Raw genomic sequence first — 27,358 nt, forward strand, 5'->3', positions numbered from 1 at the left:
CACATGTTAAAAGGTGATCTTGAGATGGATTTTACAAATATAAAAACTACTTGCTGATATTCATATGTGGGGGTGAAAAACCTCTTTTGAACATACAGAATTCAGAAGTACCTTGGGTGGGAGTCAGCTATCTCATATGCAGATCCATAATCCCAGCTTCAATTATATTTTAATGCATAAATACAGGCTGACTTAAATGCCTCATTTCCACACCCCCTTTCCAGTTTTTTGTCCAATGTTATGAAAAAAAAAAAAAAAGGGGGGGGAAAAACATCTGAAACTAGACACCTTTTTGGCTCTCTCCAGGTAACAAATGGCCAAAATCATTAAAAAACAGTGTGTTCTGGAGGGAAGGAGAGGATGCTTCAGAGTAGAGAAATTGCTTCAAAATGCCAAATTTGAGATTAAAAAAAAAAAAAAAGAGGGAAAACTGATTAATTGCCTCTTAAAAAGGAGGAATTTTCAGCTGGAAATGTTAAGTCCTTAACTGCATCTGCTTTGCACAGTGCCTTGTTATATCTTATTGAGCACTGCAAGAGTGGGAGCTCCTGACAGGGCTTGGGTAATAGCACAGCAGTGCCTTGCATTTGAAAGCTGGCCTTAGTTTAGACTGTAAACTGCTTAGCTGGAAGTTAACCTCAAAACCACGGTAGTCCCAAAATCTTGACACATCACACTTGGCTCTGATTCTCAGAGCCAAGTTATTTCTTTTCTTCTTGCCTTTGATAAAACATTATCGCAGCATTTCAGTACTTTGGCTGCTGGTCCCCAGAGAAACTAGGAAGAGCAGAGAAGAGAAAATTAAAGAGATGTTTGCCAACATAAAACATAATTTAAAAAGAAAAAAGTACCCTTTTCTGTGTCATTATTGAAACTTCAGATTGTAAGAGTTTAAATGATTCCTGTGGATCTGCTTTACTTCTCTTCACTCTCTGCTCTTTATTTTTTTAACATTTCCTTTAGATAGAGTAATAAAACCAGGCAAATCCAACTCCCTTTGCTTCCTGGCAGGTTTTCTTCCTATTTCTTGTGTGTATTGGACTTCAAGTGGTGGATGGAAAACAATTAGGTGGAGTATACAGTGGGATGCACACAAAGCAAGAGGGCCTACAAACCTGTCAGTGAAAATGTGTGACCAATTTTTAGGATCTCCTTTTAGGGACAATTATTGGATCCCATGCTCATCCCCTCAAAACTCTTCAGCTTGGACATATGAAGTGCGCAGTGAAGTCTTACAGAGTTTTGTGACTTTTTGCTTTTGTTGATATGGAAAGAAGAAAAGAAAGGAAGTTTTGACGATTTTTTAGTGTCTCCGATCTTCTTTTACTTTAAGAATTAGGGGGTTTTTAGCCTATAACTCCCTGGACTTCAAGAAAGTTTTAAGATTAGACCTTCACAGAAGAGAGAAAACATTCCCGTGGAATATTGTCCTGTTTACTTCTGTTTAGATAAAACAATAACACTCCTGAAATAACAAAACTCTTGTCATCTTCTGAGCTTACTCAGCAGCTAAATGCCCCACAGTCACTCACCCACCCTCCCCCCACTTGAGAATGGGGAGGGAATCGGAGGGGCAAAGGGGGACTTGCGGGTTGAGATAAAAACAGTTTAATAACAGTAACAGAACAATACACTGACAGCAGTATCAACGAGTAACGTACCATACAGCTGCTCACCACCCACCTGCTCCAAGCTGGTGATCGTAAACACAAAGGCCCCACAGCCACACTCCTGGAAGTGAGAGCCCCTCCCAGCCCACTCCTGCCTTTATATAGTGAGCACAATGTCACGTGACACGGACTATCGGCCAATCGGGGCCCAGCCCTCCAGCTGTGCTCCCCCCGCCCCCGCACACAGGTGAGGGCACTGGGACCTGGGGAGCCCCTGGGGTCTCAGGGTGCTGCAGCTCCTCCCGCTGCCAGACCAACGGGAACTCTAGTCCTGCCACAACCAGGACACTCTCTTGGATTTCACTGGAGCACAAGATTGCTTTAATTTTGCTTACTTTTTGTTGCCAATTTCATTCAAATCCCTGCATTCAGGAGAAGAATTTATTCATTAAAAAATGAACAGTTGCATTATTTCTCCCCTTTTCCAGCAGTTCATTTAACTTTTTTTGTTTGTTGAAGAGCTGGAAAATGCACAATAACTATTGAGACTTCCAAGGGCGCCTTCCAGCCACGTTATGGAAGACACTGTCTTGGTTTGTCATGCTTTAGAAATGCACTGACCTGTACTGAAAAAACATTACTTGTCCTTTTATGCTCTTTGTAGTGTTATTCCTTTCCTTTGAACATTTTTAACATTGACTTTGAGCAGTGGATGAAATCAGAATTAATATAGAGTATTCATTATTGTCAAGTATTCATGCTATATATTCCTAGAGTTTGCCAAATATTAAAAATGGTAAATGTGTTCTTCATACACATACCTGCATATGTGAGTGTGTGTTTAACTATATATAACCAAATATTGGTGTTTTGTGGCACTCCTGTCTCCCTAATGTTTCATTCCTACGTTTCTCCTTAACACAGACAAAATCCTTTGGGATGAACAGTAGCTGTGCACAAGACCATGGAGATAAATGCAGCTTTTTTTCAATTGGATCTGGATATTCTTCATGGCTTAGCACCTGGCAGAGACCTAGATGTTGTCCTAGTTTGCATGGGTGGAGGGCCACAACCGTACCATGCACTGCAGGAACTTGGATTTCCCCTCATAAAGCCATGTGGCACCTCTTTGGATTTGAATACAAGAAAATATGAATGTTATCCTGATTGGCGATGTGAAGCATGGAGGTCCTGTGGTAGAAAAACAGTTTCTGAGGAAATTTCCACACCTCAGTGTGAGGCTCCTGGTCAGCTGATTTAACCCATCATGATCTGGAGCTGGCCTACAAACAGTGCAGGTGGGGAAATAATCCAGTAATCTCCAGTAATTGGGGTATGGTCCTGTGTACGGCGAAAGGAAGACACTGACCTGTAAACCAAGTCCCTGATCCTTTCCAGACCAGAGACAGAGCTGGGATTATTCATGCAACCCTCTCTCTCTTCCCCCCACTGCTCACCCTTTGCATGTCGACCTGTTACAGGCTGTTGGGAGTGCTGGGGATGAGGTTTGAATCCCCCCACACTGTACAAGTCCCTACACACAGCTCTAGGGCAAGCATGGTATGGCCATTCAGGGCTGTCAAACCAGATGCCCAGGAGCAAATCAACACCAGAAGGAAGAAATAACACATGTGCTATCCATCCTGACATGTGCCTTTTGGGGTGGAAATGTTTGAAATTTCCTGTTGGGATATTGGTTGAGGAGGGAGGTCAGTTTAGCGTAGCTAAACCTAAACCCAGCCCTGAGTTGTTGTCACTCTGCTCGATGCTACCTTCAGGAGGGATGCTGGAGCGGGGTGGGAAGGTGGCAAGCCACTGTATCAGGGACTGCAGTGCAAGGCTGTGCTCATCTGCTGCCACTGGTGTGGTGGCAGAGGTCATGGGAGACACAAATCTGCTGTTTGCAGGAGGATGTCAAAGCAACTTTGCTGCCACCTGGCTTCTCCTCCCCTCTGCCTGGGTAGTTAGGGTGCAATGAGCCCTGCTGCTTCATTACCCCTCATCCTGCATTTTCTCCCTCCCGCCTCCCTCCTTCTCACACTGCCAGTCTATTTAGGGCACCCTACTCAATAGCCCCATTTTTATTTTACAATCATAACAAGCTTCACTTCTTTTGCATCACTGACCACTTTCTTGCTGCAAAAATCCTGCCACAAAGCACACTTCCCGCTTGCTTAGTTTGTCCACATCCACCCCTCAGACGTCAACCCATTCATGGATGAGCAGGGTAAGCTGTTCTGGTCTGTGGTGATTATTTTTACCATCATCCTTCATCCTGGGGGGATTTAGGGGCCAGATGCAGCCTGACTCTTCGTTCTGTTATACCAGGGAAGATCCACTGGCAGGGACAGGCTGTGAAAAGCAGAGGGCTGAGACCCAGGTGACTGTCCCGAGGGCTTTTGATCCTGGGCAGGGCAGAACACAAACTCAAGGGACAATATATGGTGGGGAGGGAGCTGTGGCTCTGTGCTTGCTGAAGAGGGCAGAGATATTTTAAGACCTGACCATGTAGACTTACACACCCAGTATTACCTACAACTTGAGAGGCCCTGCTGACATGAATCTCTGTGGAAGGTGAATTTGTGTCATGGGCAGCAAATTGTGTTGAACTACCCTCCTTCCCCTCCTCCTGACCAAACCATCCCACCAGTCCCCAGGCTGCTGGGCACCCAAAGCAAGCTGTCCCCTTCACCCCTGGATCAGTCTTGTGGAGCTGGTGTGCAGCCACCAATTCACCTGCCTGAACTGTCAGTGCTATTTCACTGCTGTGCCTGTGATCCTGCTCCTGATGGAGAGGAAAGAAGAAAAAAGACAGATAGGCCAGCTTTGTCCCAAAATTACCTCCCAGTACTTGTGGTCCTCTTTGTGTTGTCTGTAACCACCCCTCCCCCCCCCTCCACCCCCCATTTTCCAGCTGTACCCTTTCCAACCTAGGGTAGGTGTGTAATCACAGCCAGCATGGGTATTACGCAGCAGCTTCAAGGACACCACTGTGTCCTTGGATGCATGGGTACTGTTTAGGACAACTGGGGACAAAGCTGTGCTGGGAGTGAACTGGGGACTAAATCTATCCTTCTTTTCCCAGAGGAACTGGGATGGGATCTGAAATGGACTGAATGAGAATCTGACCTTGAGAGAAAAAGGGTTAGTTGAGCGATGAAGAGCTTGAAGATAGGACAGAGAAAAAAGGAGGCTTCATAATGTTGTAAAGGTGAAATATAGTCTAGGAGGGAATGTTTGGTGTGGAGTGAGCTGGTCTGGGAGGTTAGACAGCTTATCTTGTGTTTCCATTCCTGAGGGATGTGCAGGAGAAGCAGGAGGTGAAGGTATAGCTCTTTCTGCTTTCCTTCTGTCCTTCCCTCTCTTGACAGAGATGACCTGCTGAGGGTGATGAAACACTGGAACTGGTTGCCCAGGGAGGTGGTAGATGCCCCATCCCTGGAAACATTTAAGGTCAGGCTGAACAGGGCTCTGAGCAACCTGATCTATTTGAAGATATCCCTGCTCATTGCAGGGTGGTTGGACTAGATGACCTTTAAAGGTCTCTTCTGACCCAAACAATTCTATGATTCTCTGAAAACCTTATGGGATGATACTCAAAATACAGCATGTCCAGTACCAGAGGCTCCTCCACAGAGAAGAGCTCCCTAATAAAAATCACACTTTGTTATTACACTATTATGAATTCCTCCATAATTTGATTTACTTGGAAGGAATAGATCTATGTTAGGAACATTTCTTTTATTCTCTGTTATTAATCCTAGAGTATGTAAGTCTCTTGAAATACTTTTCTTCTGTTCTTGTCTCTTTTCAAATTACCAGATAAAAAAAATAGAAACCTAAAGCAGTAAAGGAAAGGTGCATGGGCCCAGATTCACCAGAAAGAAGTGTCAGAGGGTTCTGATTACTTTTTGGGTGTTCTGGGTACACATCTCCTTCACTTAAAAATCACACTAGCAATCCTTGATTTCCCTGGGAGGGTGCTCAAGGTCTGTACTTTTGTTAACGTGCAGAACATGTCAGTGAAGGGGCCAATGTGAGCCAAGGATGACAAGACAGCTCAACTAGTTTTGTGTTTACATCTGCCACTGAGGGTGGGTTAATTTCTCCTAACTTCTTAGCCTGATAAAAGTTAGGATGAAGCCTAAGTACTCTTGTGCCTCTGTTGTAAATGGAAAGAGACAGACAACTGCAAGTCTGATTTGGACCCATACCTTAGGATGGGGCAGATCATCCTCTGGATGTGCCTGACTCTTCCCAGTGACTATGAAAAAATCTACTTTACTAACTGGTGAGCTGAACCTCACCATTTCTGGATAGCTGGAAATAACTGAATCACTCTTTATTGCAGCAGAGACCTAGAGCATTATTTCCTGAATAGCTTCTCATGACCACTTTCATACATTTTATTTCTGCTGAGTGAACAGAACACATGGCCATTGCCGTGTCCCTGTTCCCAGTCAGCCATGGTACAGTTTTACCTCGAATGCCTTGCCCTCAGGGCTCACTTGCCCTGGACTCTTGTCTCCATGGCTGAGCTGTACAGAATAGCTGCAGAGGGACAAGCGCATCAACTAGTCTAGTGGGTGTGCAAGAGCACCTACACAGCTCTGAAGGCAGCAAAAATTCTACGCTGACAAAAATCAGCATTACATGTGACAGTTTGAAAGAGACACTTCAGGAGTTGTTGGTAATTGGTGGCTGTGTAATAGGGATCAACTGGCATAAGATGAATAGATAACTATACTACAGACAGGGACAGGGAAATCAGTTTGATTGGGTGAGAAAAATACTCCCTCCAAAGTTTCACAGTGAGGCTGAAGGGAGGCAGAAGCAATCCAATATGTTAAATCTTAAATGAAAAGGGGTTTCAGGTTTTTTTTACCTTGAAAACTTCAGATGAACTAAAGCAGCAGACTTCATCCTAACCTCTGTGGCTTTTAGTGTAATACTTTTTATGACCTATGTTTGGTAGAGTACGAACGTTCTTATCGTGGGGAGAAACAACTGCATTGATTGAACTGTATTTTTCAACAGACATGCCTGGTTGCCTTCTGTTGAATATTTTAAAGCTTTTAAGATACAATAGAGTTTATCCAGGATTTCGTACTTTATCCTAACATTTCTATAATGTATATTGACAAATATCCATCATCCCAACTGGTAAGAGATAGCAGCAGAAGAAAAATAAAAATAGAGATACATTTGCTGCCAATGGTCCTGTGAATGTACTTGAATGAGAGTGATCTGGTTGCAGGGTACAAGGGATCTTCTCCTCCTTGCCAGCGATCTGAAATGACTTTTAAACCTCTCACCAGCCCTAACCCCACTGAGCAGGGCACTGGGAAGGCGGGAGCCATGCCATCTCAAAAATACCTTAAAGCCTCTATTTTTCCCATAAGAGGGAAGTCAGTGAGGCTGGTACCGTTCAAAAGAGGGAGGAGAAGGCATCCCACTCAGGAGTGTGGCAGTGGGCAGTGACCACAGAGAACTCCTGGGATGGGAGTTGGGACTGTAGCAGCCTCACACAAATTATTAAGGAAACAAAAAAAGCCCCAGGTGACTTAGTAGTAAGGAAGTAGTGCTAGTATCCCTCTGGGTTGCATGTAGAGGGTATCTATGCCTACATTAACACCAACAAATTATCTTCAGCTCATAAGGAGCAGCTGTTTTTGTTTAATCTGAACGTCCTTCACTCAGCTCTGGAGCAAGCCAAATATTCCAATGCCATTTATATATCTTTTTAAGATATTAAGTGTCCAAGCATCATTTACAGACATGTTTCTAGCCTGAAATACAGTAGGGGTTTATTCTGCATCCATCCATTCACAATTAGTGATTTTTACTGCTGAACAGACAAGGAGTTTGGATTTGCAACCAAGTGCAAGGCCAGGTCTGCACAAACACAGGTGGTAAAGTCTATCATGCTGGGGGAAAAAGAGAATGATGCTGTCCTTGTCTGTCATCTTTCACTCCTCTGAGAGTTCTTAGTTTCTGTTCTCCTCCCTTAAAGAGTCTAAATCTACCAAATGTCTTTTGGGCATCTAGAAAAAGAGAAGCAAGTACACACAAAAAAATTTAGTAGTATCCACTGAAGCAAAGATGTTTTTCTTGGCCCCTGCTTAAGATCAAATATCACATGCCCCAGCAAGTGATCTGTATTTCATGCCATTTTTAAAGATGCTCAGATCTGCAAAGATTTAGCTGCCATCAGAATGGATGATGGCCCTTTTTGTCCTCTGGGAGAATAGACACTGTGAAGTTTTCATTAGACTTAAAAAAAAAAAAAAAAAAAAAAGAGAGAAAGAAAAGACACAAAAGACATACACATAGACTGGGAATCTGAAATTCAGGCTCCAACCATGCTAGTGTCCTTGCTAAAGAGAGTTATCATCTTGTGAATGGATATACATGGGTGTAAAATGGTGTACAACCAATAAGTGTTATCATTCTATTTTTTGAGTTTGCTTTTCTGTGTATAAGATCAGAGAGTAGCAACTTATGTAGGTAAAATGTATATAGTCTGAAACATTAAACTATTGTTATGAAATTAAAAATAACATCATATAGGCATATATCAGGAAGTATCTGCTAATTAACAGCAGAAAGTGCTTTTTTATATTGAAGAACTAGGTGGAATGAGTGATCTTGTTTAAAACCTGCCTGTTCTTCAGGACTCATTTATAAAAATCACTGTGGCTTCATTTTGTTTCCCAAACCATAGGCTTAGCCCAGGAGCTTAGCTGTTCACATCTCCTTCTTTCACCAAGGTGGTCCTGGAGGACAACAGAGAGCTTGAGATGGTCAATAACCCCTGAAGTGCCCATGAGACACTGAGAGGTAGTTAGGTCCCTGGCTTGGAGGCCTCTGGGGGATGCTGAAAGTCATGTTGGCAGCACTGGGTCTTCATTTTCCCACACTTCAGTCTCCATCTGTAAAATGAGATGAAAGGCCCCGTCTTTCTTCTGTCTTCCTTGCTGGGATTGTAACCAGAGCTGTGACAGCCCTGCCTAGCACAACAGGACCTTTATCTCTCCTAGAGCATTTGGTAAAAGCAACACATGAGCTGTATTAGAAAAAGGCCCCATTTTCCCTAATGCCATAGTGGCAGGTTCATATTTGCATGCTATAAAAGCAGGAAAGGCAAAAGCCTTGTGTAGATAGGAAACAATCTGACTTTGGAAGGGACAGACAAAATGACCTCGAAGCAATTCAGCATCTGTGATTTCCTCGATTCCATCTGAAAGCTCGCTCTCTATTTTGCTGACATATGAGCTGGATGCTCTATTGTACATCAGTGTAACAAATAGCCATTATCTTCTGTTTCATGGGAGATACGGCAGAACATGATTTATTTGTGCCTGCTCTGTTGCCTTTTTTGAAATGTTGCAGTCATTCGGTGCACCTTTCACAGAAGAAGGCAGATGGTCATCACAAAGTTTCCCGTAACCTTGCCGTGCATGCTGTATAGTGAATCAATGAAACCTGAATTACAATCCGTTGTCTGAGTTTAGAGCTGTGCTGCTAAAGCATCCTGCAGCTGCTGAAAACATTTGAATGTCAACACTGAATATATACTGAGGAAATATGACATTTCTCCCTAAAATTTCAAAGCAATGCCAAAGGGAATTTTTGACTGTGAAGTTGCATCCGATGTGAGCAGGGACTGCATTGCTCAAACCTTAATTACCAGCCTGGAAATGTACCTTCTGTGAGTGTGTGAGTGTTAGGCATGACCCCTCCTTGGAAAAAAAAAAATAGAAATAATGAATCAAAATAGGATTTTAACATGAAATGCCAGAGACAAGGATTTTTTAAAGTCCAAACATCACCAGCCGCCCCTCTGTGTTAGCTGTCTCTGCCTATATGACATTTTCAATGAGGCTTCAGGTGATCTGAGAAGCTGGCTTAGACTGAAAATCACCTTTCATGTCAGCTCGTGCCAGGATACCTTGCCAAAAGCCGTTATTCCTGTGGGAAATAACAACTGGGAATAGGGAAAAAATGAACTTCGGAAAAGCACTTTGTCACGTTCCCTGGGCTGTGGCAGGCAAATGCTGAAAACATTGTGAGCTTCTGCCATTAAAACAGGCATAGGCAGAAATTTCTCAGTGGGAGGATTACCTCCTTTACATACCAGAGACAAGACAAGGTGAGTATATAAAACATTTTCAGCACTGCCTCTTAATTTCTGATATTTATTTGCTCTATGAGCAGACATGACGGAAGGCACCTATGTTTCATAAAGCCTGGTACGTTGCTTCATTGATTTTTCCTTAGGATGAGAATCATTACAACGAGCATGTCTGGCAATTTCAGATAATGACCTGTGTGCAGCACAGGTGTTTCTAGAAATGGTTAATGTTGGATGTAATAGATGTTAAAAGTGTCTCCCCCAAATGCTTCTGGCCTTTTACAGATGACTACTTCCACATATGTGTGTAGGGCAGAGCACCTACCAAATTCAAGCTGTCAGTTAGCTCATTCCCATAGTACATCTAGGCAAATAGTATTATCTCATGTGAACTTGCTGCTGCAAGATGTTCTATACATTAACTGGCTCAAGAATTTTATGTTTTTATTAAATACAAGAGGAAAGAAATCTGAAAACTTATAATCCAAATTACAATGAATAAAAAGCAAAGTCATTATTTGGTGTGCAGCCGATATTTAATCCCTGGGTTTTGAGTTTTTTGATCAAAGAAATTACTTGAAGAATTACAGAGAAATTACTAGGGTATTTTTATCCAATCTACTTAGTCTTCTTCCCCAGTTCACAACTGGGTTTGATATCTAAATCCATGCATGCTTCCCCTGTCTCAAAAGGGGCACATCACAGTTAATCTAAAGAATTGGAATAACCAGTGGCTTAAAAGCAAGGACCTTCCTTACAGGACATTTCTTATTAAATTTTTCTTACGAAAAAAGAAAAAAAAAAATCTAAATTGGACCAGATAACTGTACAAAAAAAAATTATGTTCTGGTCTTTTGTATAGACAGGAGCTTATCCTGAGTGCACTTGATGTGTCCCTTACTGATTGTCATGGAGTTTTTTATGTGCTAGCATATACTGAAATAAGTGAGACCAGAATAAGGTTTATATTCTTGAAAACTAAAAAAACAAATCCTGGCTAAATCGAGGTATAAGGCGGATTCTTTTCTCTGTGACACTGATATAAGTCTGTGAAATCTCAAATAAACAATTCAAAAAGTTTGAGTTCAATTATATTTTTCTAGAGACAGAGTAGCTATTAAACTTTGTGGATCAATCTACATTTACAACTGTATACTGAGGAACCATGCCTTTTTTTCTGTACATTTCCAACCTTTTAAAAGCATTTCCAAAGTATCAGGAAATCACAAATCTTTCAGAAATTGATCTTGATCTAAAACACTTCATACTTCAGTAATTGGAGATTTATTGTTGTCTGTCAGAGTTAAAATGTGGGAAAGTGATCTTCTCCTGCAGGGTGAGGAACTTGCATGCTACATTTCAGTCCCTGAACATCTGGGACTGCAATGAGTAACTGAGCAGTCCCTGAATTGCAGCACAGAATTGCAAATGAGTCTCTAATGAGTAAGAAACAGAGTTGTGGCAGGGAACAGGGATGCGTCCCAAAGCCCACTGACACGAATGGCACGACTCGTGTTGACTGCAGTGGCCTTTGAGTGGAGCTCTTGGCATGTCTGTGAAAGGAAGGTAGAGTCAAACGGTATCACTGTATGACATCTCACACAGGATAACCACATGCTCATCTTTTTTACTTTTTCTCCCAGGATGGAAGGAGCAGTTTTATTGGCCACCAGCTTGGAGGGGTCATGGAAGTGCCAAACAGCAAGGACCAGAGAGTCAAATCAGCCAGAGCCATCCAAATCACTTACTACCTCCAAACGTATGGCTCTGTCACCCAGGACCTCATTGGGGAGAAGTGGGAGAGTGAATTCTGTAAACTGATGCACAAGATGCAGCTGGATCACCAAGATCTGCAGCTCTACTCACTAGCATCCTTCAGCCTCTGGAAGGACTTCCACCAGACCAGTCTCTTGGCCAGGGGCAAGATTTTGGTGAGCCTGATGCTGATTCTTCTGACTGCTACCCTCTCGAGCTCCATGAAGGACTGCCTGCGTAGCAAACCTTTCCTGGGACTCTTGGGAGTACTCACTATCTGTATTTCCAGTGTCACTGCGGCAGGGATATTTTTCATTACTGATGGAAAATATAATTCTACTCTGTTGGGAATCCCTTTCTTCGCTATGGGTAATTATTTATCTTCATAATAATAGGATTAACAGAGCTTAATGGCAGGATTTTAAATTACATCCTGGGTTATAAAGTGCAGATTTTACCTTGAGTGAAAGTCTAAGTCATTTTCATCTTGTTAAATTGATCTGTGCCTTGCCAAAAAAAAAAAAAAAAACCCAAAACAAAACAAAAAAAAAAAAAAAAAACAAAACAAACAAACCCAAACAATCAAAAGAAAACTAAAAAAAGAAAAAAGGAAACAAAACAAAGCAGTAGCAACAATAAAGAGCAAATGATGTTGCTAGAATATTGGCCAATATGAGAGAGGGGCAGTTTTATTGATCCCTGTTACAAAATGAAGGAGAAATTGTTATTGAAAACTAGTCAGCTCAGCACAGAAAATGGATATGTGTTGACCTGTCTTTGATGAGAGGCCAGCCGAAGGAGTAAGTTAAAATAGGAGAGTGCCAAGGAAGGAAAAATTTTAACATCCTTCCCAAGGAGGGCTTCTCTTCCAGCTCTGTCTAAGGGGCAGAGGGGAATGAGTTGGTGTAATAATAAGATTGATGGACTTTATCTCAGAGAGGAGATTACTGTTGTGGTGTTTGCCAGGCTGTAAGCAAAGGGGCCTGTCAGTATTTGTAGCACATAATCCCTTGGTTCGTGAAGTCCCAGATCAGCTGCAGAGATTTCCTTTGTGTCACACCTGGGCAGGGGAGGGTGCAGATGAAGAATATCTATAAACCCCAGCTCTTTTAGCAGAAGAACTGCTGTCATTCCTTCTGCTCTCATTTCTGTTCCAAGCACTTTTAGTGCATCTGTGTGGTTAATGAGTTTGCTGGGACAGTACACTGAGAAGAAAGAGGGAAACATGCCCAAAATAGCTTACTGAAGCAGCATCTTTTGGTGTAATCACATCCAGGTTTGTTAGAGTTTCTCTGTATCATGAGTCTGAACCCCAGTGATGACTCTATGCAAAATCTCAGCAGTGGCAGCCCAGACCCAAAAACCTTCATGCTGGTTTTTTGATGGCAGGAAATCTTAGCTGTGGGCAGAACTTTGCATCTTTACAGTTAATTTCTTAAATTCTCTAGTATTCAAGCCCAAGTCCAGTGCTACAGTGAGAGATAACTAAGTATGCAAAGCCACAAGCTAGACTCAGGGCTTGGAGAAGGGTCATATTTTTCTTAAAAACCTCAGCCTCCCAAAAACCTACATTTTCTTGCTCTTCCTCTCAAGAAAAGTCCTGTATGTGTATGAATCCCCCAACCTCCTGCCTCATTTTGTCTGTCCCCTGCTAATGCATCCATGTCACTAACCAAGGTCACCTAGCCATGGCCTCACCAGCCCTGCACCCAGCATATCTGGAGCAGCTGGCCAAGGTGGGAGGGAGTCGGATGGAGTGGATGGTCAAGATTCCAGAAGGGAAAAGGAGTGAGGCAAAAGACCACAAGGAATTCCATGATTGGTTCAACCTCGTTAATACTGATAAACAAAACTGTGCCAAAGCCTCTAATTTGATCATCTGCACTGATAAATCATGAGAATTGCCCCTGGCATGATTTGACCCATACCAACTGTGCACAGCTCTGCAGTGTACATTGGTTTGATGGACAGAAAACACTGAGAGGGGGAAGAGGCCAGCAAGAGGAGCAGAGAACACAGCAAGTTGTGATGGGGGTCGATCTCGACCGAAGCAAGGGCTGTGGGCTTAGGTAAAGGAGATCTGCATTGTAGGATGGAGAAAAGGATGACAGTGTGGAAGGGGAGTGCAGGCTTGTTGTCAGATTATGACTTCCTTTTTGCTGGGTGTTAGGAGGTGCGTATCAAAGAGTGGGGTGAAAAGGAGCTGCCATCCTTGTGCAGCAAGTAGAAGTAAAGGCAAAAAACAACTGAAGTAATGAAAACCACCTTCCCTCAATTGTTTATTCCTCTGCTGGTGTCCTTTTGAGACAGCTGTAAAGATTGGTGGCATGTACAGGTCCCAAAATTTTCACTCCCAAGGAGCCACAAACAGTGCCTGTAGGTGAAGCTTGTCTTCAGGCTGACCTCAAAAGCATCAGCATCCATACAGGCCAGGAGCATCAATTAAAACGGCAGTAAAATTGCATTCAATTTATACATACCCTGCAGCCCCAGGATGAGACAAGGGTGAGAGTTTCTGAAAGCAGAGTGGCTTGGTTTCCCATGTAGGATGGTGGTAATCCAGGAGTTTGTTTGCTGTCTGAGGAAAAGTAATGTTTATAACTTTCTGTTGTGTTTTGCACTGTCATTCTTGTCACAGTCACTGCCAAAAGCAAAAGAAAAGAGAAAAAAAAAAAACCTGTCTTGAAGTGAGATATTTGCAAGGATTGTTTCTGTGACACTATATTGAACAAATCTCAGGTTGAAAAAGAAAGCATTTAAGTAACCCTTCTTCAGAAATTTCATTCAGGAATCTCAGACTGAATTGGAAGTATCTTTAGAGAACAGCCTGCAATACTGGGAACTGCAGTTTGTAAATATTAGGCGATAGATTTACACTTTAGTGAACAAAAAGACAGAAAGCGTGTCTTACCAAAGTTGTTCTGGGTTACATCCTGCCAAGTGCCATGTGCCTTTGGTCCTTTAAATTACAGTGCCAGCTAATGAGACCTTGCTCTGCCCATGATATACCCAGGGTCTCGCAGGCCTGGGCTCCTCACAGAGCAGGATTTTCTGTTGAACCTGGTTTACTGTGAACTGATCTGACAACTTAGAGCAGATCCATTGAAGAACCCAAGACTGTTAATTCTGTGGGTCAATACGTAACTCTGACCCATGTAGCACCAGTGTCCCTTGCTGCTAGCATAGCAGAAAGCAAACAGTATATCAGATAAGAATTGAGTTAATATAGATGAAAAAGTGTGCAAAGTAGGGTTTCCCAGAATTGAAAATGCCAGATTTGCAAGTCAGCCTTTTAAATTTGAGATATTTAGATTAAAAAAGTAAAAGGAAGAACAGTCAATAACATCCACAAAGTACCTGCAACTGCAATGCTATGCAGAATGCACAGGCAATCTTAATTATGGCAGCTCCTAACTTTGGAACACTTCAACCTGACATCTGCAAACTGTCCATTTAAAGTATATTTGTTTGGTCAAAAATATACAGTTTCTTCTGACATTCACTTTCAAATGATTAATTTTAATGGAAATTCTGTTATGTTCTTCTGCACTTGTCCTCTTTCCTTCAGAGATGGCAGGATGCTGCCATCTGAATGACAGGATTAACCCTGGATTTGTACAAATGTTTAGGTCCATAATTCCTTCCACAGTGCAGAGCTTCTGTGGGTTTCAGGAGGTGATAGAAGCCTATATAAAAATGAAATGTTTAATATTTTTCTAAATTTGGACTGAATGACCTACACATTAATTATTTACTCTAGTCCTGCTGTGAGGAAATGGTCTGCTGGGATAAAACATCTCTCTGATATACTGGGGGAAGAGTGTTAGCTCAGATTGAGTTTTCTCTTCTTTATCCTTGGAGGTGAAAAACTTCAGTTAGTTAGGCATGACGACAGTGGTGGAAAAACCTGCTTGCTCTGACATCCTCTTCCTAATACCATGGTGTTCTCAAACAGCTGTCTCAGGAAAACCGGCTTCCGCCAGTACAGTGTCTAACGATGTGTTTTTGGAGTCAGTGAGGAGCAAGTCTTCAGAAAAGTCCTGTGCAAATAATGCTCTGGCTGCCAGGATCTCCTGCAAACAGGAGCAAGATGTGCTGATTTTTAGCTGTTCACACCCCAGACAAATGGCTAAATGTGGTGAGTTAGAGAAAGGGTGCTTCTTTAGTTTCAAGGCTTCCTCTTTTAGGAACAGAACTGGACCTAGATGCTTTATTTGTCTCTCTCGTTTTGTTTTGTTTTGTTTTGTTTTGTTTTGTTTTGTTTTTTTGTTTTTAGTTAGGTTTTAGTAACCACCATGTGAAATCAGAATATGGAACAGTTCTAACTTGCATTTCTCTTCTGGGACAAACACAAACTGCAGTTTCTTCTTCAAGTTTGAGACTAGCAGAGCTATCACCACTGGATGTGTTTCAGATAGGAGATAGAGGGTCAAATCTTTGAGTTTCATATTTGTTATAGATGTCAGAAATGGACCTGATTACATTTTCACATCTGCCTTTTGTGTTTGGATTCATGACACAATTTCAAAGGAATGTTATGTACGTGACATAATTATGGTTTTCTATGCCTATTCATCACTAATTAATATAACCAGAAGGTTAACTACACGATTGAGATATTATTGCTCCCATGATTTCCTTCTTAATGCACAGAAACCAGACTCATATCATCAGAGAGATCATTATTTAACTCAGCTGAAGATCTGACTGTATACTTTTAAATACAGGTATATTAATTATGTCATTTTACACTGTAATTATTTTTGGCCAGTCCATGAAATACCTCGTTATATAGATTAGTGGAAAACTTACATTAAAAATGTAACTACAATGTAATTAGAGTGTAATTATGGGGTTTGTATTATTAAGTGTATGTGTTTCTTAGAAGGCTGGATTCACAGTGGATGTAAGAAATATTTCCTGCCTTTTATAAGTCCAGACCTTGAAGACCATAATGGAACAGCTATTTCTTGTTGAGTCTTTAAAGAACACTAAGCTCAATGGATACCCTACAACACATTGCAATACTATTTTTACTACTACCAATAACAATACTATTAGTAGCAGTGCAGTAAAGAGGTACAAAAACTTTAGGGAGCAATAGGCTACATGTTTCCAGCCATAACCCCATGCCTGATGTAAAAATGTAACATGCATGTCAGAGATTGTACTTACAGTGCGGACTTTTCTATTAAAATTCCCAATTATTCCTTCCCCTGAGTTATTCAGATGGAAGGAGGAAACAAGGCAAAAGCAGACAAGACTCCAGGCAGTTATTAGCATTTCAGGCAGAAGCCATCTAACCTCTTTCAGAGGTCAGCTGTTAAAATAATAGATGGTGATCATCTTTAAGTAAATTTGAGATGTCACAGTATTATCATTAGTGGTAGAGTTGTGGGAAATTGCAGAAAAAAGTCCTAGAGCAGATGAGGAAATAATTTTTTTAAAACCTTAGAAGACAAATGTGAGTGCTAAAGTGCATGCTGTTGCTAGTTTACCTGTACATGAAGTATCACAGTATTTCTAACCTTCCTTCAAGCAATGCACTTTCTGATTATAACTGCAATTTAGAAATATTTCAGGAGTGACTCTGACTTTGGTTTTGTCTTTTTGATGAATTAGTAAAGCAAATCCCATATGAATCTCATGTTATGTGATCATCCCATATGTGTATGAGCAAGAGAATGACCCTTCAGAGCAAAGAGAACTACTGACATAAACCCCCACCACTCCATGCCTTCGAAATACAGTGAATCTGTCATTTTAGATGTTATGGTAGTTCATGTCCCCACTCACTCAACAGATCATTAAGGACCTAGAAATTCATTGTCTTTAATTAGAAAATGTCCGTTCTTGACTTTTAGATTAGGAAATGGGAATAACAAAAAAAAAAAAAAAAAAAAAAAAAAAAGCCAAACAAACATGGGGGAGCAGAAGAAAAAAATGGAAAGATAAAAAAATGTTAAAAATTACTTCAATAATAGATAGATAATAGGCCTAGACCCTGACAGACAGATAAGAAATAGTTCATATGAATGAGTTTTGATATTCATATTTGTAAGGTTGATGTCCCCATAACCTGGTATACTCCCTAGCAAGTCTATTCCCAGTTGCAGAGGGTTGATTTTCCTCATTTCTTTAGGAAAGGTTAACCTCCCAGAACAGTCTTTCCTGGATTTTGAGTAGAAGACCAAAGCCTTTCTGGGATAATCTGCTACTCTTGCAACACGTATGCAGATATGTCCTGGAGTTGTCATGGTTAGGGAAAGGCAACGGTACTGGAGCTGTCGTCTCCTCAAATGCAGGCGAGATGAGGATATCTCTGCCCTGGTCCTTTGGGCCTTCTCATGCCCATCAGAGATTGATGCAAGAAGCAGCACAACCAGCCTCAGTCCTAAGAACAGGGTTTGTAGCACCTAGTTTCAGGTGTCCAAAATGCTCCTCCCTTAACTGAAGTAACACAATCGCAATTTTCTCTGTAGTCAATAGAGAGAAATAGGCAACTCCAAAGTCATTTGGACCACCACTTAGTTCATATTTTGGATGATCTGCTTTAATCTCTGGAAGGTCCTATCCATGTCTGAAAAAGCTAGGGTGACTGATTAGGCTTTAACACCTAAGGTTATGTACATAAGCTCTAAGGTACATATACATGTATGCATATACAACATATATGTATAAACTGACTAGAATCCCTTACAGATTGAATTCTAGCTCTTCTTTTCCTGTAGAGATTTACTAGAACATCTCTATTCAACTCAGATGTCATCATCCCTTAGGGCCGTTGCTCCACCCCAGGAGATGGGTCTGCTGGTCAGTGATTCTGAGGCTCAGTTCAGATTGAAGCATTCATCCTTGGACCATTGCCCAAGCACAGACAAACCATCACTACCAGATCCTCCATAGTGACAGAACAAATCCAGAAGACATTGGCTGGGTTTGTTGCGTGAGAACAGTCAGCTAAACCCTTCCTCCTTCTGACTCTAGTGAGAACTCAATTAACCCATCTGTTCAAAGTGAAGTCGCCAAATACAGATGTCTTCTGTTATTATTATTATTAAAACAGCTTCCTCAGCTCTCCATTTGCAGCTAACAGACTGGTAGCTGTCATTTGAACTGCTTCTAATTTGCTGCAAGCATTTCTACAATCCTTTGAAAAAGTAGTCTGATAAGAAAAGGGAGCATGTTTTGAGCTAACGTCAAAGGCTAAAAGGGATGATTTAATTTTGCACTTAAAAATATGTTTAGCACTCTTAATCAATATACAAATTCTGTTCAGATAGTAAAGGATGCTTCCTTTTCATATGTTTCACACATTTGTCTGAACACCTCTTGTTTTCATTTTTCTACCCTTTCATGGTAGTGCTCATTCCTAAGACTGGGTAATTTAAGGTTCTTTATTGGATGTACCTTTTCTGTGTGTTGATCTCATTTAGCAGGAGTTTTGTTCCTTGTACTTAGTATGTATCGATGCACATCACATTTACATTTGGCTCATTTAGGCTGGAAAGGAGCTGCATCATGGCAGAAATGATTTAGCTCCACGTATATCATTCCTAATAGGGCAATGCCAAATCCAGCCTCGAATAGCACCATTGCTAGCAATTCTATAACCTGCCTTGACAGCTTGTTCCAGTGCTTAAACAGCCATACATTTATAAAGGTATTTCTTAATATTTTCACTGCTTCAGCTTATGCCTATAACTTCAGAGTCTTTCTGCTCTGACCGTGGAGTGTCATTTTTCACAGTATCTATGTATTTGCAAATATTTTTAGGATATTTTGTATGTAGAGCTGTGTTTACTTCAGCTTGAATATAGTTTCCGACCAGATTTTTTTTTCCCCAGATATTTTACTGTAGTTCACACTTTCCTGTGAGCTCCAGCCATACAAGAAGATTGATGGTGGCTTCTGGTCTCTACCGGAGCACTGCGTCTCTGCAGGAAAGAGCAGATGTGGGACAGGCTGAGGATCTGACCTGTGCTCTTTGCTGTGTGGTGGGAAAATGTAATCTTGAATGATCTTTCTTTTCTGCTGGACAGGAAATGTGGGCTTTACTACCCGAGGAAGCACGGAGTGAATGATCCTATGCTCTGTCAAGCATTCTGTCTTCTCACCTTATAGGTACTGTGTTCCCCTGTAGAGAAATCCAAGGTTGTGCCTCTGTTTTTTAAGCAAAAGTGAAAGGCAGCAAATGCATTTATTTTCTCCTGGAATATATTTTGTGTGCAAATAGCCTCTGGAATTCACTGTTCTGAGATATGATTGTGCCTCAGAATTCAGCATGGTTCAGGAAGGGTTAGATTTTTACACAGCTGGCTAAAAAATCTTCGTTATTTTGAGTAACATTGCAACACTAAAACATAATAGTAAGGAAGAAGTATAAAAATTAATGACCATGTTCAAAATCCCAGTTCAAAAGGGGTACAAAGAAATTTCACTTGTAAAGAAATTTTCCCATAGCTTCCCTTTTTCAGTCTCATAATTTTCCTCTAAAGAGTTAGGAAAAGGATACAGAACTCAACAGATCAGTTGCCAAATGTTCTAAATCAATATTTATCTGCTATATTCATCTTTAGTGTCAAAAAATTTTCATAGAATTAAAGGTTTAAAGAGTCTATTGCAAATGCAAAACCGACTAAAAAGACCTTACTCAATACTGTATCATTTATATGTCCTCCTTTGTGCAACCACTAGCCAGTTGAGGTTTTAATAATTCAGTTTTATCCTTCCATTTCTGATTCTTTTTTGCACTCCATTTCTTTCCCATGAAGTGGCTTCTCCTCTCGGGTGGGATAACTGCCTGCAGTAACATACAGCATGCTGAAGCTGCACTGGCTCAGGGTTCATTGCTCCATGAGTGGTAACAAATCACAGCAGCAGCTTACATTATTCAAGAAGTATCACTGGCATTCGTCTGTGTTACTGGCCCTCAGACAAAGGCATACTCAGGTATTACTGCTGTGACTTTCCATGTATCAGTCCTGTTGGATGTGGCAAAACAAGTCTGTTTCATCCACACTCGTCCGACTGCAAGATGAAGAAGGACATGCTATTTTGGATGATCAAAGTGATAGTGAGAGCTGCAGCAGCAATAGACATAGTCACAGGGCTGCAAGTGGTTTCACCAGCTGAATGAGATGAAAACCGCAAGCCTCTGAAGCTTTGGATCACTGAAGATGTTCTTTAATTTTTGTTGTACAAGAGTAGGCATACTGTCCTCATTGTCTTGGCTGAATTTCTGTGTGGATAATTGCATTTCTATCTTCTTCAGATTCCCCTTGCTGTGCAGGTTAGATACAGTATTGGTGAGCATTGTCTGGCTTAAAGCACTGTGCAGGTTGTGCTCTGTTAAGCAGATGCTGGTTTTTACCCAGACATGTCTGCATTTCACTGGTAAATGTAATGGCCATGTAATGTGGCTCAGGAGTCTCTAAATCATTCTGTGTTCCCTGACAATATGTAGCTGTGTCTTAGCATGTTGTCATGTCATTTTCCTGCAGTAATCTGTGGTATTTCAGCAGTAGGGATTTTTTTGCTCATACTCTATATTCTTAAAGTCCAAGGAAGAAAAATATTTATTTACAGTCTAATATGATACTTAGACCTGCCCAATCCATACATCCTAACCCATATTCAAATGCCAATTTGCCACAGAAATTTTAAATGCTGTAGCTTTTCCTGGTGTTATGAACTCCATTGCTGTTGATATCCTTCATATAAAGAAAACTATTTTGATAACATAGACATGAAACCAATTAGTATTATATAATATTTTCAAACTTTACATAAATTCAGAAACTTCAGGCATAATCTACTAGAGGGAGCACTTGCATTGCTTTATAAAGAGGACCAAACAGCAGATTACTGGACACCTGGTAAGACCATAGCAGGTGAAATTTTCTGTGCTTTTTTAAGTTTCTAGCTGATATTTTTAGTATTATTGTTGAGAAATTATTATCCTCCAGGGAGGACAAAGAGTTGCAGAAGCTGAAAGTGGAGAGGTGTTCTACGTACTGAGTACAGAACAATTAAACCTTTTGTCCTTCTACAGTAACTTAAAACAGTTTAACATGAAGTTTTCTGTTAAGGAAATTTAAACCTTCTGAAACTAGACTGGGAGCCCTGGGAACAAAAAGACTGTTTGTGCTTACAGTAGATATCACAGCAAAAAGAAACTGTGTAAAGAGCAAAACCAAAACCATTCTAATGCACAATCTTCTCATGGGAGCAGCTGAAAAAGAAGAACCCACAGGAGAGATGCTAACTACCCTACTTGAAAGCATTACCAGAAAATGCAATGTTGGGGCTGTACAAAAGCTAATATATTAGGCAAAAAAAAAACAGGGCAGAAATCCCTCCCGTCACACTTCCAGTCAACTTCAAGGCACCACTTTTAGGAGTGAGAGCTGCTGGACTCACCTAGTCTCTGGCTCTGCACAAAAGTGCATCTCAGTGCCTTTTGTAATCCCTTATGTGGGCTTTCAACAGCTCTTCCAATAGAGCTAAGAAACAGTAAGAACTTTATCATGCAGTTAGCCTGCTTTTAAATAAATAACCTTGGTAGGATATTGAGGAAGAGAAGGCTTTACTAATCAAAGATACAGATGTTCTACCTCTTCCTCAGGTTATTTGAAGTCAGGCTCTGAACAACGGAGTTAATGAAGCAAGTCTCAAAAGATCTCTCTTACGTGGATTTTGACCTCTAATATACTTATTCTTTCCCTGAGGGGAAAGCAATAGAATCTCTTTGTGGACTATTTAAAAAAAAAAAAAAAAAAAAATCCCTGTAAAAATTTATTATGTTTGAAATCTCTTCTGCTCTGCCATAATTTTTGAGATTGGTCAGGGGGTACAAAAGTAATTGGTGGTTGAGGACAGACAAACAAACCCAAATTCATACACAAACACAGAACAATGGACAAAATAAGGCAAAAATGCCAATCCATTTTCTTTACAGATAATATAAAAGAAGTAAAAAACTCTGTATGTGGTAAACAGTCATGATTCAGCTTTCACAGCAATGAAATCACTAAACTTCATCCACTCGGGAGTTTTGTTCACAAGCTGGAAAAGATATTTTGTCAGCTTTTAAATTGCAAGAATATTGTCAGTGCTCCAGGAGACCTTTGCTTGTCTTTTGTGACCTCTTTTACCCAACCCTGTCATGTCTGCATACCACTTCCCTCAGTCCTGACATTGTATTGTAAAACACACATCGAATAATGCATTCCTTATGAAACTTTTTTTTTCTATTGATAAATTTTCCTTGCAGTTTACTCAATGTTCTCTTGAAAGGATGAGGCTACCTTTAGCTTTACTAGTCAGTGACACAAATGTCCCGTTTAATGTCTTTTACTGGAACATGTTGCAAGGTTTTTAACTCTTAGAGGGGATTGTTTGACTTGGCATTAGTAAGGAAAAGTGTCAGCATCACAAAAATTGCTGGAAAATAGTTTGGGTTTTTTTTACCTACAGATCAGGTTCTTCCATGACTTTTCCCTTAACAGTGTATGTAAATGGGTCACTGATCCACTGATAACCTGAATTGGCAAATCGAGTACACATGTCATATTGGAGGTACCTTATCAACAAATTTAAGATGAAGTTGTTAGGAATGATTTTTATTTTATCATAGAGAGGACTGGTTAACTTTACATGACAAAACAAATATGACATGTTTCAGGATGATAAATTTTAACCTAATATCCCTCTACGGATTCTGGTATATTGAGTACTGGGTGAAATTAAAAGGAAGCTTTACATCATTGAATCTAACTTCTTGTGACTACAAAATCTGCATCTTAAGATGTCTTAAATCTGAAGCTCAGTAGACAAATACCATCTCAGCTTATGTTAACCTTCTAAAATCTGGACACCTGTTCAAAACTTCAGGGTGATTTCTCATATCATTAGGACAAAGAATCGAAGAATGACTCTGCCAGAACAGGGCAAGGTTTCATCTCACTGAATACCCTACCTCTGGAAATGCCTGGTAACAGATACCTTGGAAAGAACATCAGGACAGTGCAAGTGCATAGTTCCTAGACAATCCCTCTGGTTCAGGGAGCCACAGATAATGTCTTTGCACTTGGAGGCTCTTCTAGGTTTTTGCTGAGTTGCTTTTTTGCCATGTGAGCTTGTAACAACCACAACTTCATCTTAACTCCATGTTGTGAAAGAGTTACCTCTTTGACACTGTCATAACTATAACACCAGTTAGTTTCACTGATGACCTTAGTTTTTGTGTAAGAAGAGAGAGTGAACATTTCTTCCCTAGGGATCTTTCTCATGTCATTCATGATTTTACAATTGTCTCCTCCATAAGGCTGATGAGGTCCTATCTGTTTAAGCATCTGTCATATGGAGCCACTCTATATGGGTCTGGCGATGTTAAGATTCCATTTTCATGACAGCTGGAACCCAAATTCTCTGAAAACTATTTGAAAAGCCAAACCTCAATACTTGTAGGCATATCAAGTTCATAAAGAAAAATACTACTACCCTGCAGACTTCACAGTTTATGGAAAGGTGAATCTGCTCAAAGACATAGCACCCAGACCATGTGCAAGGTTTGGTATCCAAAAATGTACAATGAAATATCAATTTCTCTCAGAATTCCCTAAATAGAAAAGGAAGTTCAGAGAACAAGAGACACTGTCACTGTAATCTAGAAATGTAGCTGGAACTAAATTGTTATAAACAAATTAACACTTGGTTGTCAAAGGCATCACGGAGCATCATCACAAGGAAATTTCCCAAGTCTCTCATAAACCTTACTTAGATTTTGTAGTTCCTGGTTAACCTCTGTAGTCAGAAAATCCAAACTGGCCCTCGTCAATATCTGGATTAGTACAAAGTTATTAAGAGTTACACGAGTTTTATCCATTCATCTGGATTGGTGGGGGGGAGACAACAAATAATTTAAAATATTACTCTACCATTTTGTGACTCTGCCAAGAATGTGGGGTTTATATCTCAAAGAGTCCTCAGAGAATTAGAGTAGAATAGAATAGAATAGAATAGAATAGAATAGAATAGAATAGAATAGAATAGAATAGAATAGAATAGAATAGAATAGAATAGAATAGAATAGAATAGAATAGAATAGAATAGAATAGAATAGAATAGAATAGAATAGAATAGAATAGAATAGAATAGAATAGAATAGAATAGAATAGAATAGAATAGAATAGAATAGAATAGAATAGAATAGAATAGAATAGAATAGAATAGAATAGAATAGAATAGAATAGAATAGAAGTATTTTCAGTTGGAGGGAACCTACAATGATCATCTAGTCCAACTGACCAATTCAGGGCTGACCAAAAGTTAAAGCATGTTATTAAGGGTATTGACCAAATGTCTCTTAAACACTGACAGGCTTGGGCCATCTACCACCTCTCTAGGAAGCCTGTGCTGGTGTTTGACCACCCCTGCAGTAAATAAATGTTCCCTAATTTCCAGTCTGAACCTCCCTGGATGCAGCTTTTAGCCATTCCCATGTGTCCTGTCACTTGATCCCAAGGAGATGAGCTCAGCATCTCCCTCTCCATGTCCCCTCCTCAGGGAGCTGCAGAGAGCAATGAGGTCACCCCTCAGCCTCCCTTCCTCCAAACTAGATAAACCCAAAGTCCTCAGCTGCTCCTCACAGAACATGCTTTCCAGCCCTTTCACCACCTTTGTTGCCCTCCTCTGGATGCATTCAAGGATCTTCAAGTTTTCAATTCACATTTCAATACAAATTTCACCAAAAGTCAGAAAAGTTATACAGTTATTTCTTACTAATTTATTTAAAAAGAAATTGTCAAAAAGTATGTAATTAGTCCAAATGTAGGAAACCTTTTTATTTCCTGTGAAAAAGAAGTGATAACTGTTTCTAATTTTCATAATTTCTAAGTTCTTTACTTTCTACTCTAAAAACTCATTTTATTTTTCCTCCAGGAAAAAAAGGAAATGGAAAAAAAGGGGAAGAAAAAGATCAGGGTGTGAGGAAATGGAGAAATGAAAACATTCAGGAGTTTCTTTTGCTTTTTGAATTTTGACCATGCAGGAAAGAGAACATATTTTAGTAGTTAAAAGATTTAAGAACAAAAGTTCCAACAACTTTATCTTCTAAAATCTTAATGTCAAATATGATGGAAACAGGTGTTTTAACACCCTCTATCAAATATTCATGGGGAAAAAAATCAGTAAATATCCCATAAAATGACCTTTTAAATGATGCAGTAAATATTTCCATGATGTCATGGAAAATAGATCTTATTACACAAGCCCGATATTTTAAAATTAATCCCCAAGTTTACAGAAGAAAAGAAACCAGGCTGATATAATATATTCAGGTAATGGTAATTTGACTTACTTCTACACCACATTTTGATAAATACATGTATTTGTACTGCATTAAATCACTGTACCTTATATTAAATGTAATAATGAGATACTAATTTGTAAATGTGCACTTTTCTTTCTTGGAAGACATAAATAATCAGGACAAAAAAAAATTCTTCTATGCTATTTCCCCATGCTCTAGAGTGAAAAAAAAAAGTCAATAGTAGTAAAATTCTCAGATAATAAAAGGTTTGGCAGATAAAAATTATGAAAAGGGAGCCCAAGCACATCGTCAGGCAGGCTTGTTTTGTCAACATGTGCTTCATCACAGTTAAGTGCTAGATTATGCATCTAGAAACAAAGAATGTATTCACATTTGCAAGATGAGCAATTGCATCCCCTGAAAGCAAAAACAATGAGATCGCAGTAGATAATGCATTGAATATGAATTCTCAGTGTGCTGCTGTTACTAACATGGGAGGATGAAATTGCAAATGTGTGTTAGAGAAAGAATAGGAAGTTGATATAAGTTAGGTGAATGACTTTAGGAAGGTGCTAATTGGCATTTTGAGTGGGATTCACTTGATAAAATGTAGATGTCTATCATATATGTTGTATCTCTATGGCAATGTTGAGCCCTTCCTAGCTAGAGCATGTTTCAAAATAGACTACAAAACTCGAGTCCTTCACTGGGATGAATATGAAGTTCATGTTGTTTTCGACAGCAGGCGGTTGCATAGGTGGAGACGACATACCAAGATCAAGGGTCTAGAAGCTGCAGTTAAACCACCTCATAGCAGAATAAAGGTGCAATTCTTTTACACCTAAACCAATTAACCATTGGAACAGCTTTTTAGGGTTTGATGGACTCTGTATGACTAAAAAATTTCAGACTAAGATTGCATTTCTTAGTGTACAGGCTGTATTTCAAAAACTGTGATTTTGATGCAGAAATTATAGGTTACAACGTTTTGGCATGTCATCATAATAGTTTTGCTTAGTCTTAAAACCTATGAAGATTCTGTTATGGAAGAATAGAAACTTTGTCTTCTGCCTGTGTGATAAACCAGCTTTTCTTTTGCTCATCCTATATTTTCATCTACTTAACTTTATTCCACTATTCCTATTTTATGCCCACCTTTAGGGAACTTCAGATCATTGTCTTTACTCACCAGATTCCTAAAAATATTCCCACAGAATAATCCTACATTAATATCTCTATGTTGCATATCTTTTATTTTGAAAGACTTTGATAATAAAAAACACTCTGTTATATAACATTATTTTGTAAAACTGTCACGTTACAACCAACACATCAAAAATCAAAAATCACTTCCAAAAACTTTCTTCTTAGTACATTTTGATAAGTGCCTGAGTTCTACTAACCCATTTGATATACACAAATGTTTTGTTGTTTTGCTTAATTTCTTCTAGAACATTTCTAGCTTTCAGGCTCTTCAGAGCAGCCATGACTTATCTGGCAAACTCTTCCAGGCCTATATGGTTTTTTACTCATATAAATCCAACA

At 40.0% G+C, this 27,358-nt stretch overlaps 1 protein-coding gene across 3 annotated transcripts in view; it reads left to right on the top strand.

Annotated features, from left to right (window-relative positions):
• The window catches only part of PTCHD4 (patched domain containing 4), an 89,781-nt gene that overhangs the window by 15,101 nt on the left and 47,322 nt on the right, over positions 1–27,358 (top strand). For 2 of the 3 annotated variants that reach the window (XM_033005056.2, XM_009972157.3), the window contains exon 2: positions 11,388–11,868. In XM_033005056.2, the coding sequence (XP_032860947.2) occupies positions 11,388–11,868 (481 nt within the window). Of the gene's footprint in view, positions 1–11,387; positions 11,869–19,541; positions 20,058–27,358 lie in introns of those variants that run through there. The other variant, XM_033005057.2, reaches the window with a different exon arrangement.

The sequence above is a fragment of the Tyto alba genome, unplaced genomic scaffold (assembly GCF_018691265.1).
Source record: "Tyto alba isolate M040663 unplaced genomic scaffold, T.alba_DEE_v4.0 Super-Scaffold_40, whole genome shotgun sequence".
NCBI lineage: Eukaryota > Metazoa > Chordata > Aves > Strigiformes > Tytonidae > Tyto > Tyto alba.